Source organism: Quercus suber, unplaced genomic scaffold (genome assembly GCF_002906115.3).
Source record: "Quercus suber isolate HL8 unplaced genomic scaffold, Cork oak 2.0 scaffold_86, whole genome shotgun sequence".
Taxonomy (NCBI): Eukaryota; Viridiplantae; Streptophyta; class Magnoliopsida; order Fagales; family Fagaceae; genus Quercus; species Quercus suber.
The window spans coordinates 477,424-500,753 of record NW_027069551.1 but is presented as its reverse complement, the minus strand read 5'-3'; the positions used below and the strand labels follow the sequence as shown (position 1 = coordinate 500,753).

Here is a 23,330-nt window from a genome sequence, read left to right as displayed (position 1 = left end):
AAGCTTATCCTCATGGTTCAATCATATTGTTATAGTTTTAATAAAAGAATGATACTAATTGATTATTTTCTTGCACAACCATCCATCTCACCAAGTATCTTTCTCAATGTATATCATGTACTAATTATATTGCTTTACTTTTGACTTTTCTTCCCTACTAGAATCTAGGCATAGCTTCCATTCACGAAACAGCCTTTATATATACGAGGTTTTTCATCACAAGTCCTTGCAGAGAAAGAAAGAGATTTCTACCTAGTCTACTAGTTATGGCCGCTCCTTGTGCCTTTCCTGATATATATTTCTGGGTTCAAAACCTTCCACCAATCACTGAATGGAAAAAAAATTCAATGTCTCTATGCATATGTTCCTCAAGTTCATCCCAACCATCCCTCAATCTCTCAATAGCCAAATATAACCAATCCCGAAATGATCTCTCTTTTGCTATAAATGCAGATTTTAATCTACCTGTCTGTCTTTGGACCTCAAAACCATTCAAGCTCAACTCTAAATCCATAAAGTTGATAGATGAGGAAACCATGTCCAACCTCTTGGTAAATTTTGTTGAAGATGTGCTTCAATATGGTTCAAATAACAAGAATAACAACTCCCTTCTCAAGTTCCCTAAACTAGATTCTATTCCCAACTTCAAAGATATTTTCAATTTTGCATTTCTCACTCTATTATTCCTCATTTGCATCTATGAAGCTCCCCAAGATCTCCGTTCGGGGTGTCTTATTACTCTAAAAAATCAGCTGGCAAGTAATTGTCAGTCAAGAAAAGCAATAAAGTTGCTCATGAAACTCTTAGGATCAAATTTAGAAGAGCAATGGATGAGGTCCTTGAACCTTGCAATTACTAATTGGATTATAGAGCAACAAACCACCCACTGCTACCTCAAAACACCATCACCTTTGTTTTCTTATGCACTTTCAACATTTGGGTTATGGAAGATTCATTTATATTGTCCTGTTATAGCCATGGATGTTGAAAACTCGAGCAATCCTTCTGTTGATGAGCGACTGCAATTTTCTCTTACTTACAACCAACTTGAAGGTGTAATCCAATTCAATTACAAAGTAGTAATTCAAGAGAGGTGGGTTGATGTGATAGTGAACACTGATAACATAAGGTATGATGATTTTCATTGTATATTTCAATTCTTAGTACAAAGATATTTGAAGAGCTAGCTAAGCTTACTGTTCTGCAGGAATTAGAGTTTTAATAGTAGAACTTCTACCATATAGAGCTTTAACTAAAATAAATATAAAAAAACTTTCCAGGTTTTTGAGTGTTTGACAAATTACAATGGATAATGCTTTAAAATTTTGGATTGATAAAGCATGGGCATGCAGTGAATTATAGAACTTTTTTCCTAAAAGTTTCAAATTTCAGCTTGGATCCCCTTAAAATTTACTCTTCAGCGAAAAAAGCAAAATATTTGGCAATTTGAGCCAAAAGAGTTTAAAGGGTCTTAAAGCAATTTAACACCCCTTCAAAACCCAAACCAGACAAGCCCCAATTTAATCTTTCTAGCCATTTAAAAGTACTTCTATTCTCATTTAAAGCCAACGTCTGTGCTAAGTTTTATTGAATAATATGTGAAAGAATGTAACTTTAAAATGCTAATGAAACAGTTCTTAATTAAGCTTGTTCTTGCATTGCTTGTAATATGACCAACTGAGGCCTGTCTTTCTTTCGTAACAGGTGTGACATTATCAGACTTGTGAGTGAGGCCCTCATGAATGAACGAGGAGCTGGGGCAGCAGAAAAGCACTTTCCCTCAAGAATTTCATTGCAACTCACTCCAACTCTTCAAACCAACGTACTAAGCCTTTCGGTGAGTAAGTCATCTGAGAACCCAAAAAGAGAGATTGGCTTAGAAAAAACTATAGAAGCCGGGTTTGATCCGCCTAATTCTTACTTTGGACTCAAGGTATCGGCTGGAGAGACCATGACAATAAGCTTGAAGCCTTGGAAATTCGAGGAATCGGTTAATGGTTATAGTGCAAATTTGAATTGGTTTCTTCATGATAGCATGGATGGAAGAGAAGTATTCTCTTCCAAGCCTTCAAAGATTTCATTAATTAACCCTAAAGCTTGGTTTAAAGACCGATACTCAAGTGCATACAGACCATTCACTAGGCAAGGAGGGGTGGTTTTTGCTGGAGATGAGTATGGAGAGAGGGTGTGCTGGAAGGTGGACAAAAGTGCCATAGGAAAGACTATGGAGTGGGAGATAAGAGGGTGGATTTGGTTAACATATTGGCCAAACAAATACAAAACATTTTATAGTGAGACTAGGAGGTTGGAATTTAGAGAAATTGTTCATCTTAACATTGCTTAGCTAAGAAAACTAGAAGAAATTTGCAGATTTCTATTTTAAGGTTTGTTAGCATATTTGCTTTCGTTTTGTAAATTTCTACTTCTTTTATTAAAGAAAAGTGTTCCTATACTTGGCACTAAGTTTCATTATAAATTTATGACAAAAGAAATTGAAGGGATACAAGCTTCATTATAAATTTATGACAAAAGAAATTGAAGGGATACAATCTTTTTGGCTCACTTACATCAAAGTGCTTCCAGAGTAATAAAGCTCGATAAGCCAGATGCTCCCCTAACTCTAACGGCATGTCAGATACTCCATCACCCATATACTTAAACATGTTTATTCTACAACAGAGTGACAGACTAGCAAACTAATGAAATTCATTGAATATATAAAGAGAAGTGTGTTTCTCTTGGTCTTTCACTTCTGTTCCTGTGAGGAATATCCCAGTCTTGCTAGAATATGGGAATCCTAGAACAAATCATTAGTCACATCAATGCAGCATCAATCGTTGTAGTTTTTCAGATTATAAGGGTATTAGGATTTAGGAATCAGGAAACATAACCCAGAATCTATGGTCCTACGGAATGCAAACAACAAAAGATAGAGAACAGAATGGCTTATGGCTTAACATACACACATAAACACTCAGATTAATTTTCATGGTTCATCTAAATTAGGATCATGTACATGAACTTGTTGCAGTTTTATTATGATGGCTACAACATAAGTTGTAAAGATTATTAACATATTATTTTCGTTGCATGCATGTGGGAAATGACAACAAAAGACTAAAAGCATATTGTCTAAGGAGTCGTTCTTGCTTCTATCACTAATATGGCCTATAAATGGCAACAAAACAATGTCATTTTTTTCTCTCTTGACGACTATTTTTGTCACTAACATAGATGAAAAGACTATTTTGAAAACAAAACTAATTATGGTGAATCAAAATAAAAAATCTCGAACTTAAAACAAAACAATACCAAAGTAAAAGTTAGAAGTGTAATCTATTATTAAAAAAATGATAATTTTAAACGATGTGTCCTATATTCCATCAGGGGGAAAAATATCCTTTCTTTTAAATCATATCCATTTCATAATTTTATGATTACCAATTATTGATGTATGGTGGCAAATCATATAAATATTTAAATGATGTGGACCACTAGGAAAGAAAAAACTATAACCTGTCCTTAACTACTTGAAAAACCATTAAACTTTTTCCATTTTAAAGGGGGAAAAAAAAAGTTTACCCTCATTTCTACTTAAATAAATAAATAAAAACAGATAAAAAAAAATTACATAAATAAAATAAGAAGAGGACAAGGGAGTAATAGGAACACCATTTATCCATGCTCTAAAATTACTTGAAAAAATTTTCAAGGTAAGTGGCACATGTAGCACATGTAAACCGAGGCGCACGTTAGCGAAGGGGATAAAAAACGAAATTGAGAGAGCGGAGAAACTGAGGAAAGTGGACGGATATTTCAAAGCACTCTCAACAACCTTCATCGCCCCGCCCCAACTGCACTTAACTCTCGCACACACTCTCATTCTCATACATACATAATAATAAAATCCATTTCTCGAATTTGCCCCTGGAACTCCTATAAATTTCCCCTCTTATCTCCCCACCTCTCCATTTTTTTCTCTTCGTTTACATTTCATTTTTTTTCATTCCATTCCATTCGATTCGGTTCGCTCTCTCTTCTCATTCATGGAGTCCTTCGCTGCTCTCCGATCCTTCAACTGTAACTCTCTCTCTCTCTATATATATATATATGTGTGTGTGTGTGTGTAGGTTAGTGTGAGATTTGGTTGATTTGAGCTTAGAACTATATTTCTAGATTGATTTCGTTCTCTGTTTGGTTCGATAACGAAATGAGAGAAAAAGGAATCGAAATGCTTCGAATTGTGATAGATAATTAACTATTCCATTTATAAATGAAAAAAAAAAAAAAAATCTTCATGCATTTTTGCTTAGGAACTACACGGAGCTTGTTTATGTGATTAGGTTTGGTTGATTTGAGCTTTGAACTAGATTTCTTGATTGATTTCGTTTGGTTCGATGAAGAAATAAGAGAAAAATGAATCGAAATGCTTCGAATTGTGATATATGATTAACGATTTCTTTTTCTTTTTCTTTTTTTGAAAATCTTCATGCATTTTTGCTTAGGAACCACACGGAGCTTATGTATGTGATTCAGATCATGCGAGCTTATTTTTGGGAATGTTAGTGTGAGGTTTGGTTGATTTGAGCTTTGAGCTAGATTTCTTAATTGATTTCGTTTTCCGTTCGGTTCGATGAAGAAATAAGAGAAAAAGGAATTGAAATGCTTCGAATTGTGATAGATAATTAATGATTTCTTCTTTTTTTGAAAATCTTCTTTCTTTTTTGCTTAGGAACTACACAGGGCTTATGTATGTGATTCAGATCATACAAGCTTATTTTTGTGAAGGCTAGTGTGAGGTTTGGTTGATTTGAGCTTTGAACTAGATTTCCTGATTGATTTTGTTTTCCGTTAGGTTAGATGATGAAATGAGAGAAAAAGGAATTGAAATGCTTTGAATTATGATAGATAACTAATAATTTCCTCATTTAAGATTTTTATTGCATTTTTTTCTTAGGAACCAAACAGAGCTTACATATGTGATTCAGGTCATATGAGCTTATTTTTTGTGAAAGTTAGTGAGATGTTTGGTTGATTTGAGCTTTAAGTTGGATTTCTTGATTGATTTTGGCCTCCATTTGGTTCAATGATGAAATAAGAGTAAAAGGAATCGAAATTCCTTGAATTATGATAGATATTTAACAATTTCTTTCTTCAAAAATTTTCTTAGGAACCAAACAGAGCTTATGTATGTGATTCAGATCATATGATATTATTTGTATGAAAGCTAGCCTGTTAGTGTGAGGCTTGGTTGATTTGAGCTTGGAGCTCGATTTCTATCTGATATATTGGCTCTGTTTAGTTTGATGATAAAATGAAAGGGAAAAAGAAAAAGAAAAAGAAACTAATTGATTTGAATTTGTGATTCAGATCGTATGAGCTTCTGGATTTGTTTTTAAAGAGATGCCTCATATGTGCGTTTGTTTTCTTAAGTTAGATGGATATAAATTAATGAAGAATCTCAAGGTCTTTTTTTGTTCCTTTTTCTTCGAAGGAAATGGAACTGTGTAGATGAATAAGTGAGAAGAACAAAGTTACAGTACAGATTTTATGAATTTATTGGGCTCCTGGTTAATGAGCTAAAAAATAGTAAGAGGATTATAAATGTTTAATTTGGATAGAAAACTCTTGTCATTTTTTCTAGCTAGCTGCATTGTAATGATGCAAAAAAATTGCTTCCGTGTTCATAAGGAAAACTGCCTTGTTTGTACGTTGCAAACATTTGCATTACATTTCAAAACCACAGCAAAACCTCTTTTTTGGTTATTTAAAATTTTATGTCAATTACCAAATAACAAAGGTTTCCTTATTTGTTGGTTGCAAACACTTGAATTACCTTTCACAACCTCATGAAGCATATATTTTGGTTTATTTAGAATTTTTAGTCATTTACCAAATATCAAATTTTTTAAGTGAGAGAGATTAATGGTGGGTTCTCAAAATTATTGCCTTTTGTTCTCATAAGTTTTGGAAGTTCTATGTGCTAACTAGATAATAGCAAGTTTTTACTTGTCAAATAAAATTTTGGAAGTTCTATTTGTTAACTATATTATATAGTTGTTAAGAAAAGTTTTGGAAATTCTATGTACCTTACAAAGCTCTTTTTTGGAAAAGTAATAAATAAGCTCTTAGCGGATGCTTCTTTGATTGATTGCATATTAATAACTGTCTTCAAATGTTTTATAAGGAATATGAGTAAATTGTTTATAGTTGAGTACCATTAGCCACCAACTTCAAATGAGAAAACAGATCCCTTTGGGGCATTAGGAAAATAAAAAAAAAAATTGTGAAAGTTTACTTGTGCCCCTTTCTGGAAAAATATAGTATGTTTTCAGTTAGTAAAATGTGATTTGTCTCTTGGATGGCTGAAATTCTGTTTGACATTTTTAGTCTAATGAATTGAACATGACATTTATGGTTGAATTTTGTGCTTAGTATTACATTACTTTATAGGCATATATTGGTTACATGTTCATATTTGTATAATCCTTTTCACTTTACTCTGCAAAGCGCAAACCATGGAGCCATTACCAAAGCTTGATCTGCATTTATATGCTTATTTGGCACTCTTGAATTCCAGATTCTGTAGGGAGTACATCAAATATGCAGTCCTTACTTGAGAAGCCTGGTGTGGTACCAATATATAATGCCAGCTGGCCCATCCCTAGTAAATGGTGCACTCAAGGGTTGACAGTTGGTGGGAAGCTTGTTTTTTCACCAACAAAGCGGAAGGGAGCAATAGTATCATCTATCAAGATATCTGAAGTTACTGAATCATCTAACAATGGTGAGGTTATTTTATGGCCAAAATGATGTAGAGTTTGTGTATCAGTACCTTTGATATTCTGTTTTTTTGTAGTTGTAGCAGACTTGAAACAAAGAAGTAAAGATTATTATTTGTATACTAATTATGAAGATATATAAATTAATTACCACTGAGCTTATGGCCCAGTGTTACCCTAGCCCCTTGTGCATTGCCCCGTGGGCACGCTTTCCCCCCTCCCCCCTCCCAAAAAAAAAGATACATAAATTATGCTTCTGTTTCAGAAGCTATGTGATCTTGCTCTATGCATAGTACCAAAAATGTAAAATATTTCTCAAGAGTGTGTGATTATGCGTAGGGAAAAAAAGGAAAAGGGAATACAAGCATTGATTCATTCATAATGGAGTGACTAAATTTTACGTCAGCCATCTGAGAACAAGCACTGATATGTTCCATTTTTTAATTTGGACACTAGAGAATGAAATGACCATATGTCGTTTTTTATCATCTTTATTCATACACCATATGTCATACTAAAGATAATTGTTATCATTGAGAAATCTGGGTACATCTGGCATTTTATTCTTCTTCAAACATGACACCTCCTTTCTGCCTCTTGATATCCATGGTATTCATGAAACCATGATGGTTTGAAGTTTCCTATGTATATGAATATGTGTTTCTAATATGTAATATTTTATTATCTGAGTTCATATTGTATTTGCATCGTGAAACTGAATGGTTAATATGCAACAGTTATATCAGATAGCACTACCCAAGGACCATTGGAGAAGAAAACTCAAGGAACATTGGAGAAGAAAACTCCAAGAACTGCTACTTTTCCTAATGGGTTTGAGGTTAGAATGAATCTTTAAATTTTGGTAGCTTTTTCCCTCCATATGTTTATCTGTTGGTGTAGTGTTGACTAATGATAGACCTACGGAAACTAGCATAATATTACCTGTACATTTTCTATTATTAAGCTGTCCAAAAACAAAAACAAAAACAAAAAAAAACAAAATGAAATGGTCATTTAGTTAATTGATAGTTTCAGTCATGCTCTGTGAAGCTCAAATGCTTCTAAACTTGCTAAGGTTGATGCATGATGAACTCATATATGATGATTTTCAAACTCCCGCAAATCTACAACCCTTGCAAGCACATGCTCAGCGCTTCGCCTTAGTCTTTCATAACTATTATCCCTAAATTATGTTCATTTTATTTTTTTCTTATCATCTCTTAGTTGAACTTCTCAGTTTGTTGTTGGCTCACAACGATTAGGAATCTTGCTGCCTTCATGTTTTGCATTTTTTTTCATTATGTTTTAAAATGTAATTGAGTAACGTATTGTTTTTAAATAATCAGGCACTGTTACTAGAGGTCTGTGATGAGACAGATGTTGCTGAGCTGAAATTGAAGGTTAATTTCCATACCCTCAGCTGCAGGCTTTCGGTTGCATTAGCATATAGGTATTCATGCATTATCTTATTTTGAAACTGATTATATATTGCTCTTTGATAGGTTGGAGATTTTGAAATGCATCTTAAACGAAACATTGGAGGAGCCACACAAGTTCCCATGTCTGGAATTTCGCCAACAATACCACCACCTATTCCAACTAAACCAATGGTAGATTCAGCCCCTGTTGCCCCACCACCACCACCAACAAAATCCTCCCCAGAAAAGACCAGTCCATTCAGGAATACCACTGTAGAGAAGTCTCCAAAATTAGCAGCCTTGGAGGCTTCTGGATCCAATGCATATGTCCTAGTACCATCTCCAGCAGTATGTGGTGTTCTTATCTAGTGTGGATCCAATACATATGTCCTGGTTCTCACTATTCATTTTTCTTATCAGGTTGGCTCTTTCCGGAGGGGTAGAACTGTGAAAGGGAAGAAGCAACCTCCTATCTGTAAAGAGGTATCTGTGCATGCACAGATTTTGTTGTCTAATTATTTTTTGTATATCTAAAAGTGTTCAGATTTTATTTTGCCAACAAGTAAAGGAACACGGCCTTAGGTACAAATACGCATTCAATTTTTCTTATTTCTTGGATTTGCAGGGTGGTGTAATAAAAAAAGGACAAGTTATTGGATATTTGGATCAGTTTGGCACTGAACTTCCTGTGAAGGTGAATAATCTGCTTCAGTTTCTTTATTTTTGTGATTTCTTCTCAAAAGCTGCTTATCATGATGATTTCTTCTTGCTATGTTGAGCAGTCAGATGTTGCTGGAGAAGTCTTAAAGATCCTCTTCAATGAGGGAGGTAAAATGGCTATTATCTCTTTATTTATGACTTGAAATTTTTTCTTTGTCTTGAAGCACTTCGTCAAAGGCTAAATTTTGGGGGCATTTTAGTTTGACGCTTGAGTACATTCACCTTAGGTGCACCAGGAGAAATACATAAGCCGAAAACCATTATGATAATTTCATGCTAGTTTATCACCGATGAGCTCTAGCTCAAATCACGCATCCTTCCCTTGTAAGAGCAAGGTGGAGGGTGAGGTTATTGATTCAAGACCCACCAAATGTATGTAACTTACAAAAGCACACACATAGACACACTAGTGTCTAGTTTATAAGTCATATGAACATTCAGGGTGAATATGAACAAGGATATAAAACTTAGATCTGTTTAAAATATTAATATAATTGTTAATATTTCTACTTATTAAAAAAATTAATATTTCTAGGATATAGTTAATAATTATATATTCCTTCCCTCCACGCTCCACTGAAACTGTGCATAATTTGCTTGTAATATGTGAATCAATGCCATTCTAAGGACCAGCCATAGAGTTTTACAAGATTCACTACAATTCTTGATGATCAGTTCATGTAATTGCCAACAGATTGTGTGAAGTGGATGGAAAAGAAACTTCAGGCCAGCTAGGCTTTTCATGTGGTTTCTCTAGTGTTTGTTGCAGTATAGCCATTCAAAAAGGGATTGGTGCCAATGAGCTCTAGCTCAACTGACACCTCCTCTAATAAGTTTTAGGTGGAGGGTGAGGTTGTGGGTTCAAAATTCATTAGTTGAGTGTATAAATTACCAATTAAAAGAAAGTTGACTGTGTGAAGTGAAAGTGAATTAAGAATTTTTATGATATTTGTTTGAGACTAAGAATTTCGTACTCTAAAAGTCAGTGAATATGTGTTTCTCATGATGAATTCTGTACTTTAATTTTGTTACATAAATTGATGGATGAGTTTTATAAGAGTAGAAGTGGTGATGACTTTAACTGTTTGATTTAAACTGTTTATGGTTTGCAGAAGCTGTTGGTTATGGAGAACCTCTTATTGCTGTCTTGCCTTCATTTCATGGTATCCAGTGAGCTCGCTCCTTTTATTCCCGGTAATGTTGTTAAGAGAGCTCCGAAGTTTGATGTTTGTTTCTCTAGAGTCATGTTATTCTTTCCATCTTTTGCGTCTTTACCTTTTCTAGGTAGGGGATGCAAGTGTAGTTGGTGATCTGTACTTGATATTTCTTGTTAGTTAAATTGGCTATAGAGCCGGGAATAAATTGATAAAGCATAACGTGTTGAGAAGGTGTCATTCTGTTAGAACAACGTCAATGCTCCATGTACCGTTTAAGCTGTAGATGTTTGTTACTTAGCTGGATATTGTTAAGCACAATATGCTTGTTGCATATGCAGACAGGAGATACAGCTTAAATGATTTTGAACCTTGTGCGACTAAGAAAATGCATACAACACGTTCATTTTCTGGAAATTCGCTTTCATTTGCGTCAAGCTCCTTGATTGTTAAAACCACGGTAAATTACAAAGAGTTTAAGATAAGCCTTCCAATTCAAAGGTCGTATAAAATGCAGCTTCCAGCCATTTTGTGTTATTTAAATATTTAGACTTGAAATATTTGATGTGTTTTGCTTATTATTTACTATTTGTTTTAACTTTTTAAGTACTTAAAAAAAGGAGGGAGAAGAGTTTTTTTAGTTTGCAACTTTCCAAAATAAGTCCAAAATGATGGGCTTCTTTGGAGCTTTCCAAACGCAAGCTCAAAATATGACCAGTAAGTTGAAAACGCAGTCAACCTCAACCATTGAAGCCACCATTTTAGGTTCCATAAACTCCCGAAAGAGCTTTGATCCCCTTGAAATACGAGGATAAGGGTGTCCTTCGCAAAACCATTTTAATGAATCAGGAGATTATATGCTCTAAAATCATGTCTACCATCCTTTTCCTTTACACTCATTTACCCCTTACTATATCAATTTCTGCAATTTTTCTGGTCACATTTTTAAATGCTGAGGTTGAAATTTTAAAAGCAGCATTAACGAAGGTCATAAACAAAGCCCAGAATGCGGAATAGCGCTAGCATGGGATTGGGCCGGATGCACAATCTGATAAAAACAGTCCACATCAGATATATAGTGCTATCAAATCCAAGAAAACGCTTATCTTAAGCCCAATACACTCCCAATCTAATACCTGACTAGATCCTAAACCTGAAGAAAGTTGCCCACGTAACACTGCTTCGACCGAAAGAAACTTACCAAATTTCCGGCCGATATAAAAAGCCCATCATTAATATTTCTGGCCTCTTTCCTCTTCTTACTGGTAAAATTGGATTTAAGAACACGAAATCGAACGAGAGAACAGCATAATATGTCTAGAATATTAGCTAGAGTTGGCTATATTACTTGACAGGCTAACCACTCAAGTTAGACCTACTCTTTTGTGGTAGTCTCAAATCCGCGTTTTTTGTACCTTTTTCTCCCAAGAGAGAACAAGACTTTTTTTTTTTTGGGTAAGAACTACTTATAGACCACTACTCTAAAGTGTGAACTATGAACACCATTGACACACAAATTAAATTTGCAAAACAAAAAGATACTCTTTTCAGTCCATAACCTCATAACAGAACGGCAGAGAAGGAGCATCTTTTCCCAACGCCTCTAAGTTTTGTCAACTGCCACCCATTACCCTCCTTGTAACATTCCACCTATAATCATATCAGAAAAAGATTATAAAAAAGAAAGAAGGATGCTAAAGAAGTCAATATATCTATGAACAAATTTAAAAAGATTAAGCCTATGGAGATGGATGCATTTTGCATACCGTGTGCAATAATTTCAACTCTTCATTCACTCCCCCCATGACATAAATCGAATCTCCAATTACAACAGCACCGGCATACTTCCTGGTTTCTTTCATGGGCTCCCCCTTCATCCAAAAACCAACACGAGGATCTAAGACCTCAACAGATGAAAGTTCATTAGCTCCATCATAGCCACCAATAGCATATCTGCAAAGAGAAAAACTTCCATAGTAAATGACGTCTATAGACATTAAGAGGCAAAACATATGATACTGTTTTTTTAGCGAACCCTTTTCTAGTTAAGCTTCATTTTATAAGTCATTTAAAAGTTCTCAAACAATTATAATAATTTTTTTTTTTAAATGGAACAAAGATGTGTAAGTTATAAAATAAGAGGAGGTCAAACTTACAGTTTCTCGTTCAGCATAGACAATGAATGACTTCCTCTCCTTTCGGACATATTCTTAAGTCTAGTCCAAGATTGCTCTCGAGGATCAAATCTTTCCACTGAGCTGAGATAGTAGAGTAGTTAAAAACAGGAAATTAGGAGGAATTTCCTAAGTTCGCCCCACATCTGTAAATAACTTGACATAATTTATAGCGAAGAGTTTGCATATTATTCCCATCAAGTTTAAATTAGGGAACCTTCCAAATCATATTATAGCAAGATCAAATAATGTAAATTTAAAAGTATATCCAATTCCGCATCATTTACAATATCATGGTGAGATCAATATTATAAATCTATAGGCATATCACAGTGCTTTATCATTTAAAATAAAATCTTAATTGTGAAATGGAGAGGATCCTGATAGGTGTATCTAAGCTCTAACACCATGTTTGAGCATCCAACTCAAAAGCTTAAGCTAATAAGTGGAGAAGCCCAACGAGTACATATACCCATAACCAATCACAAACCCAATCTATGTGAGATTCTTAAATATAACTATCCTTACCAGTTGGTTCGTATGGTGGAGATGCTTATGATACGGATTTTTTCCATGTCATATAACAGGACAATATGACTACTCAACCTCGTCTAAAAAAGGGTCATGCCTATTTTATGTAGGGATAGATAATAAAAGAAATAATGTAATGAGGTAGAAGCTTGTTCTTATAGGGCTAACAGCCATCACAAATTAATTGGTATATATATTGCTCTAGAATTTAAATAAATTTGAGCAGATCTGTACAAACAAATACAAAATCCAAACAATCATGTATCAAATTACTGCTCAAAAATACAAAAGTGTAAGGTTCCCCTGCATTACACCGAAAACTTATTAGTTCAGGATTCAAAAGAGCAAAATCCAAGAATAAAACATTCTACAAAGAAATTAAGACCATATCAATAATACCCCCTCAAATGAAAACAAAACAAATAATAATAAAAAAGAGCAATTGTTAGTAAATGAAAATAGCATAGCCTTCTATTTACAACTATTCTGGAAGAAATTCCAAGCTGCCAAGGCAGTGTTGCAGCTGATCTTGGCTTTTCTAATATCAAGATCACATATAAATGAAAAGGCCCAAACAAGATTTATGTCTTTTTTTTATGTCTGCAGCATTGGCTTATATTTCAGACACATGGGATATTTATATTTTAACTATTCTTCACAACTCAAGTATAGCACAGTAGATTGAATTCAAGTATATGCCCACAGCCCCCTTTTTTTTTTCTTTTTCTTTTATTAATTTGGATAAGTGGCAAAGAATTACTCATCCACCAAATAAGTAAAGATTTAGGGCCCGTTTGAATTGAGGGGGAAGGAGGGGGAGTGGAGGCGAGTAGAGTAGAGTAAATTTGATTGAAAATAGGCTAATTTGGGACCAATTCTACTCTACTCTACTCTCCCTCAATCCAAACAGACCATTAAGAAACAAATATTGAAACTAAAATGACATCTTACTTCAAGTAATCCTTTCCATCATATCCTCCAGCAACATAGATCGCACCATTGATTTCTGCTGCAGCAGTCAAATATCTCTGACGAGGGTAAAAAAGGATTCTTAGTTGGATGGACCATACAGAATATCTTAAAACATATTCTTCTATCTCATAATAATTTGAATGCAAATGATAGATAGGGTTGGACGTTGGTGTAGGGGTTGGACAAATTGGGGAGGTTGTAAGAATTAAAAAAAGAGGTTTTTGTAGTGTTTAGGGGTTGTTGTACAGCAGTACCACACAAAAAAGAGAGAAGAAGAAAAGACAAAAAGAGAAAGGGAGAAAAGAACACACTAATAAGTCAAAAAGGCCAACATGCCTCAATACTCAAAAGTCAAAACACTTAATAATTTTATCTTGGAATACTTGGAGCAAAAATATATATAAGATAAGGACTCTTTCTTATCCGAGTAGTCTTATGACTAGTAAAGTAAAAACTTAATAAAAGACTAACTTAAGACTATAAAAATAAATAAAAACTAAGATACTTAGAGCCAGTTTGGATGAGTGGGTTTTTGGATCATATCACTCAGTTTTTATAATTGAGTTCTCAAAACACGTGGGTCCCACAAAAAATTTTGTATTTGGCTTGGTTTTCAACACTTGTTTCCATCACTCAAAACTCAAAAATTTGAGTTGGAGTAATGGAAACAGGAAACAGGAAACAGCAAATGGGTGTCTTCAAAAACTGAGTTATGAGTTATGAGTTTTGAAAACTGAGTTATGAAAACTGAGTTATCTCTAAACTAAACGGGCCCTTAGAATCTCCTAGAAAATTCTAGATCAACTCAATTACCAAAATACCTTCAAATTACATGAAATTGCATAAATTACAGATTTGCCCCTGGATAAAAATTGACCATAATTGATGAAATAAAAACCCAAATTAAAAACTGTTTTAACCTAAAAGACTCATACCTAGACCTTGAAATGCATACAACTTTTACTTCTATTGGACTTCACACGTGAACCCACAAAATAATTCTTGAATAAGTCTATTTGCAAAGTAATGGCAGACCAATCTTCCATGGCCCCATCACATTAACTTCACATGGTTTGTTCGCATGCTAATGCAAATTAACAGTGAGAGGTCTCGCATGAAGAATTATTCATCTTTTGGCAAAATTCAGCATTTCCGTTTAAAGGTAACTACAGATCTTTCCGTATGCATAAAAACATTATAGAATTACAATTGTGGATCATGTGACATCCTTGATTTGTTCTCACTTAAAAAATTATCATCAAAATGTAATTTTCTTTTAGAATGTATTATCATGCCACTATTTGGTGCAAGCAAACCTTGTGTGAATCAACACTAAACACTTGAAACCCTATTAAGAGGTACCTTTTGTAGCATTGACTGAGTGGGAATCCACCTTCCTTCGTCTGGATAAAAAACATGCACCTCAGAGAAAAACTCAACGCCAATTCCACCACCAATTGCAAAAATCTTCTCATTCAAAGAAACTCCTGCTAAGCCCCCCTTCTTTTGATTCAATGGAGGACGACTGACCCACTGATTGCTTATTGGGTTGTATGATTCAACTTCGCATAAGAACCACACTGTCATTGATTTGTGAACAAGGCAACTAGTTGCACAAAAATGACAAGTCTAAAAGAAAAAGTCCTTGCTATTACCTGTGTCATTCCAACATTCACCATATACACCACCGAGCAAGTAGACTTCACCATTTAGCTTTGCTGCTGCAGCGCTTGATCGTGCAAAATTCATTGGACTAAGGGATTCCATCAGATCATAAGAAGGAGAATAAGAATCCACAGCTGATAACCACATAGAGCCATTATATCCTCCCACAATAAGTACTTTCTCATCAAGTTCTGAAGGAGGTTCATCACATGACTTAAATTCCTCTTCAGTAACAAGTCCGCACCGATCTTTTAATTCAGCCTAAATTTCCAATTTAATTAAGCATGTATTCAGGATCATTGCAAGGGAGATTGATCTAAGTAAATAAGTATGTTCTGAATGTTATGTTTGCTCTTTTTGGTTCCTCAGAAAGAAAGCAAGAAAAATTTTAAAGAAAGAAATTGTAAATTTTTTTATAACAATTCGATGGATAGTTAACAGGATATCATAACTTGCAGGATATTTAACAGATTAAAGACAGACAAATTAGAAAAGCAGATAATTATAAATGCCTAAGCTGAAAATTACGCTTTGTGATCAGAAACATACCAGATACAGCTCCAAGGAATTGATTTTTTCACTTTGTTTTAACTGAAATAACTTCAGCTCACTGACTTCTTGTAGCACCTAATAATACACCAGAGACATTATACCAAGTAAAAAGAAAAATTAGATAAACATGGAATTCAAAATTTTAAAGAAATAAAAAAAAGTAGAATAAATATTACTAATTACCTTGGCTACAATAGACTGAAATTCAGAAGACTTCGTTTCTAAAGTCCTTGATGCTTCTGGAATGTAGGTATCATCCGATGACATCTTATGCTTCTGGAATGTAAGTGTCCCATGTAGCCCGCTGTCTTCGGCATGCTTATGCTCTGATGACATCTCCTTCGTCACGGCCAAATTTGAGGAGCAATCAACACTTGGTTTTAAGTGTAAATGTTCGTTGTAATGCATTCCAGTGTCTTCGGCATGCATATGCTCTGATGACATCTCCTTCGTCATGGCCAAATTTGAGGAGCAATCAACACGTGGGTTGAAGTGTAATTGTTCGTTGTAATCTATTTCTGATACAAACTCATCCGTTGTTTCCTCATCCTTACCAATGAGATTTTCTACTGCCCACAGACAAGGAGCATCCCAGGACTCTGATTCTTCACTAGCCTGGTCTGGACGAGCATTGCATTCTAGTGCAGGCGTCTCAATGGTGGCAGCTTCCTGGACCTTTCCCGTAGAATGAGTGTTTGAAGCTCTAAACAAATCACTCCACTTTTTCGGTGATGGATATGATGGTCCACTTTCCAGCTCACCAATGAGAGCTGGGACTCTGCACAAACCAGGAGCATCCCAAGATTCCCATTCTACTCTGGCCTGGCCTGGATGAGCATTGCATTCTAATGAAGGTGTTCTAAAGTTGCCACTTTCTTGGACAGTTTTGAATGGGCTGCTCCACTTCTGTGTATTGCTTGGGAGGGAAGTACTCACAGTGACTGATGAAGCTGAAAACAAGGATATCAACTTGTCTGTTTGCTCCTGGTCAAGTTCAAACCAAAACAGTCTTTGTTCATAGTAATTTTCAGCAATTATAGGTTTGAACTGATCTTCTAGCAATGGCTGGCACTGCTTACGGATTCGAATCTTGACCTTAAAAAGCACAAACAACATAAAATATATGAACTCCATTCATTGACTATAATATACTTGACAGAGTGGTATAATGGCATACAATACCTGTGCAGGAAATGGGGTAGACTCTGAACCATCAGTCCAAGCATATGGATTAATATTCATTTGTCCTGGACTTGCAGCCTCAAAGATACCATGAAGCCTTCTGTCACTGTAATTGAATAAGAAAAGTGGCAAACCAGCACTAATATTCCTTATGTAAGGGAAATGTAGAGCTGGTAATCCTGTTCAAGAATTTGAATAATATTTTTCTAGTATTAGTCAAACAGTATACGCAAATAATTTTCTAAACATACACAAAACTTAATGTGTGCAACAAATATGAGGTGCTAGTCAACTAACCGAACAATTGTTTGGACAAACATTCTTTGATTGTGTGATGCTTACAACCAAAGATAACACCGCGTAGTTCGCTCTTCCTTAGATTCCTTGCGGTTGTACTAGAATTTTTCGAAATCAGAGATTGAGAATTCTCCTTCAATGTGTGTGTCTGTGTCTTCCTCCCTGCACCCATTCTGTTTTTACAGAAAAGTACATGACCATAAATTTCAGTAATTTTAAGTAATAACTCAAGGTGTAGTATATAAGGAACAGTTTTGCATCTTTTACTATCTTCCCTATTCAGCATGCCAAAAAATAAAAAACCCTACTAAATCTTTCGGAGTACCACCTCCAAGAGTCTAAGATTCTAATTATCAAAAAAAAAAAAAAAGAGTCAAGATTCTAATTCAAAATTTAAATGCTATGAAATTTTATAATCATAATTAATCAAGCAAGGCTTATCGATTTTTTATTAAGGTTACATTTGGATTTGAGGATTTAAAATCAAGGATTTCGAAGAACAATTGCTACTACAACTTGTTTGATATAAATTCAAGATTCAAGAACACGCGATGATGTGAGCTTCGGAGATTTTGCTTAAACAAAAACACTTGTTATATTATGGATTTGAAGTGACATCTTATAAGTTATATTCTTAAAAAGTTCAAATCCTTCCAAAATTTTCATCAAGAAAATAAATTGTTGTTTCATTCTCTATTCACATAATCTTAACTAAAAATTGAAATCCAAATCCAAATCTTCAAATACCTCTATCCAAACCTAGGTCAAGATGAATTGTAGAACACACACACACATAGGAATTTTAGAATATATATATTTGATAAGTAAAGGAATTATATAGAATATTTACTATCAACAACTCAACGAAATCTCTTTCTTGAAAATATTATTATTATTATTATTATTATTATTATTATTAAACAAAGAAATAAATAAAAATTGAGCTAAAGAGCTTTATAGCTCAAATGGCACCGACTCCAAAGCAAGGTACAGAGTGAAGTAATGAACTCAAAACTGATCGAGTGCATGTGTAAATTAGTCTAATACTTCATCAGATTCTATAAATAAATAACTAAATTCAAGAAGATTTTTACTCAGAGAAACTGATCGAATTCATTTTTTTTCCATATACATCTAAAGAAAAGATTCAAAGAGATTAGAAAGAAAGGTTTGCAGAGAACACCATCTCCTCACCTCGAAACCGGAGTTTGTACGATCAACGATCCTCAGATTCTTTCTTTTCTTTTCTTTTCTTTTCTTTTCCACGTCTTTGAGACGTGAAAAAAGCACGGGAGTTTCAGCGTTTGTTTCTCGAGAAAATAAGCTAAGAAAGAAAAAGAAATGGCTCCTAGGGTTTATACATAGTGAAATTTGTGATGTGATGGTTCTGAGAACTGAAATGAAAGATTGAGAGAGAGAGAAAGGTGGCAGAGTCAGTGAAGAGAAGCTATAGTCTATATATATATATGAAAAACTGAGAACTTTCTCTGAAGCGCGGAAACGAGCGCATGCTGATGTATGATATTCCATTCCATTTGTGCTTCAAAATCCGTACGGACTTTCATGAAATTACCATGTTGCCCTCTGAAGATTTGCAAGTTTTCGTCAACTTTTGGTCTTCTACCACGTGGCGATGGTCTAATGGCCCTATTCTTTTCCATCAATCACTACATTTTGATTGTCCAATCAAATAATCAATTCTGTGCTTTATTTTGTACTACTCTTTGTTTTGGAAAATGGAAAAGGCCTTTCATCTTAAAAGTTCAGTTGGTGATGACTACGGTGGGGTTTGGTAGACTGAATTAAATGTTTGATGATATTTATATTTAAGCGCCGGTTCGGGAATGGATTTTTTTTTAAAAAAAAATTTGACTAAAATGTAAAATTAATCTCCTAATTTTTTTTTTTTACGTTTTATTTTTGTATTTTAACTTTATTTTTTTTCATTTCAATCTTTTTTTTAGTTTCAGAATTATTCAATTAAACCATTTTCAATAAATTTTGTTAAAAATTTTTGAAAAAAAAATCTAAAAAATATTTTTCAATCATTAATTAAATTTTTTAATTTAAAAAATTTGAAGAACATTTATAAAATTGAAAAATTAACCACAGTATATAACAAAAATCGATGGAAAAGTCTTAATTGAATAAACTTAAAAGTTAGAGTATTGAAATGAACAAAAATAAAATTAAATGACTAAAATGATTATAACTTTATTTTGGATAGAGTAAAGCAAAAATTATCTGGGTGGAAGGCAAACCTTTTATCCTTGGCAGGCCAGAGAGTGCTCATTCAATCATCTCTAGCTGCTATCCCTTCGTACATTATGCAGTGTTCTTACCTTCCAAGAAGGGTTCTGGATGGGCTAGATAGAGTGAATAGGAACTTTCTTTTAAGGTCTACAGAATCAACTAAGAAGATTCATTGAGTTGGTTGGAAAAATGTGACAAAATCAAAGGAGGAAAGGGGATTGGGGCAGCAAACAGCCAAAGGTAGGAATGTAGCTCCCTTATCCAAACTTAATTGGAGATTTCATACGGAAGGGGAGGCATCGTGGGTAAATGTTTTGAAGTCGAAGTATTGCAACCAACGAAGGAGAGCGGCGACAAATCTAGATAAACTCCCTTGCTCCTCAACATGGGTTGCTATGAAGAAAGGGATGGGAACTTTTAATAAGGGGTGTAGATGGCTTGTGACAAAAAATAGTACTCTGAACATTTGGCACAACAATTGGACTAATGGGGGTTCCCTTATGAAGTTGATTCAAGGACTTATTTCTCAAAAAGCCAGTCTTTTGGAAATTAAATATTTTATGCTTGATGTGGGGTGGGATTGGGAGAAGCTAACATTTGAATTACCTGATGAAGTTAAGGGATTGATTTGTGTGATTCCCATTTCAACCTTAGGTGGTGGCTTGGATAAGTTGGCTTGGTCTGGGTCATCCAATGGGTTATTTAATGTCAAAAGCGCATATGGTATTGCTATGGAGCCTTCTGATGCTACTAATTTTTCGGCTAGTTGGATTTGGAAGGCATGTTGCCAAAAGTTAAAATGTTTCTTTGGTTGTGTGCCCACAATAGTATCGATGTTAAAGTTTGTCTAGGAAGAAGAGTGGTTCAAGATGAGATGTGTCCTTTGTGCTGCAATGGGGGTGAAACTATCTTGCATGCCTTGAGGGATTGCTCCCACTTGAAACATGTGTGGAACCAACTAGGGATCACAACTTCTAATCATGAGTTTTAGTATGTTAATTTGGTGGATTGGCTGTCTTTGAATGTAAGGAAGAACGATAAGTTGCATGGTTCGGGTATTCCATGGAAAATTGTGTTTCCTTTTGCTATTTTGACCATTTGGAAGAGTAGAAATGATACCGTTTTCAATATGAAAGATCGGAGTCCAAAATTGGCAATGGATATTGTGTATCAAGCTAAGGAGTATCTTCATTGTGTGGCTGCTCCAAGATCGCAAACACGCAAAGTCTTAAGGAGCATTTGTTGGGAGAGACTTGAGCAAGGGTGGAGGAAGTTGAACACGGATGGGGCATGCAGTGAGCCTAATAGTCTGGCTGGTTGTGGGGGAGTGGTAAGAAATGAGGATGGGCAGTGGATAGTTGGATTTAGCAAGCGTATTGGGATCACTAGTAGTTTTGCCTCTGAGCTGTGGGGACTACGTGAGGGTCTCAAGCTGTGTTGCAACCTAAATATCCACTGTCTTGAAGTTGAAATGGATGCTAAGTCCATTGTTAAGGTGCTCCAAAATACAGGTTATGTTAATTATGTTATATCTCCTATTTTAGATGACTATAGGCATCTGATTTCACAGTTCCATAATGTCCGTATTAAGCATTGCTTTCGGCAAGCTAATCAATGTGCTAATGGCTTAGCTAGGATGAGCTTTAGGTTGAATGCTGATTTCCTTAGTTATGATAGTCCACCTGTGGACATTTTAGATGTGTTTGAGGGAGACCTCAATGGAATGTATTTCAACAGGGTATGCCCTGAACCTAGGTTTGGTGTTTAGTTTTTAATGCTATCGTCGTTCATTAAAAAAAAAAAAAAAAAAGGACTGAAACGAAATTTGAAAATTAACTGAAGTAAAGAGTGATGGGAAACTTGCAAACAATTCATAAAATAAGCACAAAATTAACTTATAATCATTCACTAAACACAAACTTAAGTACTCCCATAATACCCATAAATAAAAAATTAAAAAAAAAGTACCCCAATAATAAGATTTTTTTTTTTATTATTATAATAGTGAAGCCCACTATTCGAATTTTCAAACGAATGAAACTTATAAAAAATAGTTTACTCAAAAAAAAAATTTCTTTTAATAGGTTTGAAAAACGTGCCGTTAAAATATCTCAATTTTCAACCACCACTTTACGTGGAGTTTTCAACCTATTTTACGGATTGAAAATTTGAAATTGAATTAATTTAACAAAGCTGAGAAACCACTTTTTTAATAATAAAAAAGTTACTTATAAGATTTTTTTTTGGGCAAAGTACTTATAAGAAAGTTGTGAGATGTGTGAGTGGAATGTTGAATAATTTTTTTAGCATGTGAGAATCTATGCTTTTATAAACTCATCTTTACGTTTTTATCTTGTCTGGTAATTAAATAGCAGAGCCTACCACTTTTTATGACAAAGTAAAGTTATGGTCATATGATTTATATGTTACATATTCATTATATTTTAATTTGTTTTTAGCTTGTAATGTGCTTTAGAATTTAGATGCGTCTTGGACCAGGAATTAACTTATCTGATCATGCAAATCAAATCAAATCAAATCAAATCAAATAAATAAATAAAAAAAACCTTATCTGGTCATGCAATATGCATTTCTAAAGTAATGTTTGGCTTTGACAATGACTGAAAGAGGGAAATTATTAAATGAAATAGAAGAGAGATGGTGAAATGTTATAAGAAATAAAATAAAAAATATATCTTTCCTATTCTCTTCTTCTTTTTCATCTCTTTTTAATTTTTATCATGTATATACTACATGAAATTTTTTTTTCCCCTCTCTCTAAAGTTATATTTTTCAGGATTTTTTTTTTTCATTCTTTAAATATTATGCCTAGTGCAATTCTTTAGTATCTCTTCGGGCTATATTATGGAAAGTGAATTTTTTTTTTATTCCGGTTTCAGCTGTTGATCAAGTGAATGGCTGTAGTTGTTTTTCATTAGGGAAAACATCTTGACATACCAATTCTAGCTTATCCAATAATCTTAGGATCTGATTAGAAATAGCTTATTTAGTTGAAATTAAAAACTTTTTATTGAAAGTGTTGAAAAAAAAAAAACTAAATAGTATCAAAAAGTATAATGAGACATATGAATAATGGCAAAAATAAGCTAAAATTGCAAATAAGTTAAAAATTTCACCCCATCTCAAATGATCTCCTAGTATAATTTGGTTGGTGGCTTGTCCACACTGTATTGTCTCTACGTTGTTGTACTGATGATGACCACTTTTCATATTGTGAGTTGCAAAGAATTTAGAGTAAGTTATTATGGGTTATTATTAGGATGCAAAAAAGTAATTTTTATAGTAAATTCAAATTATAAATAATAATAACTAATCATTTATAATTTATTGTGAAAATGTTGTGATATTTCCCTAATCAGGTATTGTCCGCTTTGGATGAAGACCCTCACGGATTTGCTTAATCCCACACCGGCATCCGCAGCATATAAGCATGAGCTCACATTTGGGATGTACCAATCATGCACTGCACATAATTGATACACCCTTCCTTGGGCTTAATGCTTATAAAGCAAGGGTGGAAGACATCTTTCCTTGATGTGAGATTAAGTAAATCTGTGAGGGTAGCATCGACCTTATGCCCATTCCCAAAACAGACAATACCTAATTAGG

At 34.3% G+C, this 23,330-nt stretch overlaps 3 protein-coding genes across 5 annotated transcripts; 2 read left to right on the top strand and 1 right to left on the bottom strand.

Moving 5' to 3' along the window:
• The first annotated feature begins 234 nt into the window (after positions 1–234).
• LOC112008729 (uncharacterized) lies at positions 235–2,451 on the top strand. Its single transcript, XM_024041059.2, has 2 exons — positions 235–1,129; positions 1,705–2,451. The coding sequence occupies exons 1-2, from the start codon at positions 267–269 to the stop codon at positions 2,342–2,344; spliced, it is 1,503 nt and encodes a 500-aa protein (XP_023896827.2). The 5' UTR covers positions 235–266; the 3' UTR covers positions 2,345–2,451.
• Positions 2,452–3,786: 1,335 nt separating this feature from the next.
• LOC112008744 (uncharacterized) lies at positions 3,787–10,491 on the top strand. Of its 3 annotated transcripts, XM_065774098.1 has the most exons (10): positions 3,789–4,080; positions 4,506–4,572; positions 6,581–6,787; positions 7,520–7,620; positions 8,129–8,182; positions 8,285–8,548; positions 8,621–8,683; positions 8,826–8,894; positions 8,983–9,028; positions 10,033–10,491. In XM_065774098.1, the coding sequence occupies exons 3-10, from the start codon at positions 6,604–6,606 to the stop codon at positions 10,092–10,094; spliced, it is 843 nt and encodes a 280-aa protein (XP_065630170.1). In that variant the 5' UTR covers positions 3,789–4,080; positions 4,506–4,572; positions 6,581–6,603; the 3' UTR covers positions 10,095–10,491. The 3 variants fall into 3 exon arrangements, with proteins under 3 accessions (XP_065630168.1, XP_065630170.1, XP_023896843.1); XM_065774096.1 differs by lacking the exon at positions 4,506–4,572 and having other exon boundaries at positions 3,787–4,080; positions 7,529–7,620; XM_024041075.2 differs by lacking the exon at positions 4,506–4,572 and having other exon boundaries at positions 3,790–4,080.
• An 878-nt stretch (positions 10,492–11,369) lies between these two features.
• LOC112008755 (uncharacterized) lies at positions 11,370–18,912 on the bottom strand. Its single transcript, XM_024041091.2, has 11 exons — positions 18,642–18,912; positions 17,448–17,620; positions 17,151–17,329; positions 16,152–17,063; positions 15,966–16,043; positions 15,407–15,677; positions 15,114–15,313; positions 13,731–13,807; positions 12,231–12,332; positions 11,841–12,027; positions 11,370–11,724 (listed from the first exon to the last, which is right to left on the bottom strand). The coding sequence occupies exons 2-11, from the start codon at positions 17,617–17,619 to the stop codon at positions 11,635–11,637; spliced, it is 2,268 nt and encodes a 755-aa protein (XP_023896859.1). The 5' UTR covers position 17,620; positions 18,642–18,912; the 3' UTR covers positions 11,370–11,634.
• Between the last annotated feature and the right edge of the window lie 4,418 nt (positions 18,913–23,330).

Coding starts and splice junctions, on each gene's coding strand:
- LOC112008729 (XM_024041059.2), top strand. CDS start 267: ATGGCCGCTCCTTGTGCCTTTCCTGATATATATTTCTGGGTTCAAAAC. Junction 1,130..1,704: donor GTGAACACTGATAACATAAG/GTATGATGATTT, acceptor CTTTCGTAACAG/GTGTGACATTATCAGACTTG.
- LOC112008744 (XM_024041075.2), top strand. CDS start 4,047: ATGGAGTCCTTCGCTGCTCTCCGATCCTTCAACT. Junction 6,788..7,519: donor TACTGAATCATCTAACAATG/GTGAGGTTATTT, acceptor AATATGCAACAG/TTATATCAGATAGCACTACC. Junction 7,621..8,128: donor CTTTTCCTAATGGGTTTGAG/GTTAGAATGAAT, acceptor TTAAATAATCAG/GCACTGTTACTAGAGGTCTG.
- LOC112008755 (XM_024041091.2), bottom strand. CDS start 17,619: ATGGGTGCAGGGAGGAAGACACAGACACACACATTGAAGGAGAATTCT. Junction 17,330..17,447: donor TTTGTCCAAACAATTGTTCG/GTTAGTTGACTA, acceptor ATTCTTGAACAG/GATTACCAGCTCTACATTTC. Junction 12,028..12,230: donor TCTATGCTGAACGAGAAACT/GTAAGTTTGACC, acceptor TTCTCTTTGCAG/ATATGCTATTGGTGGCTATG.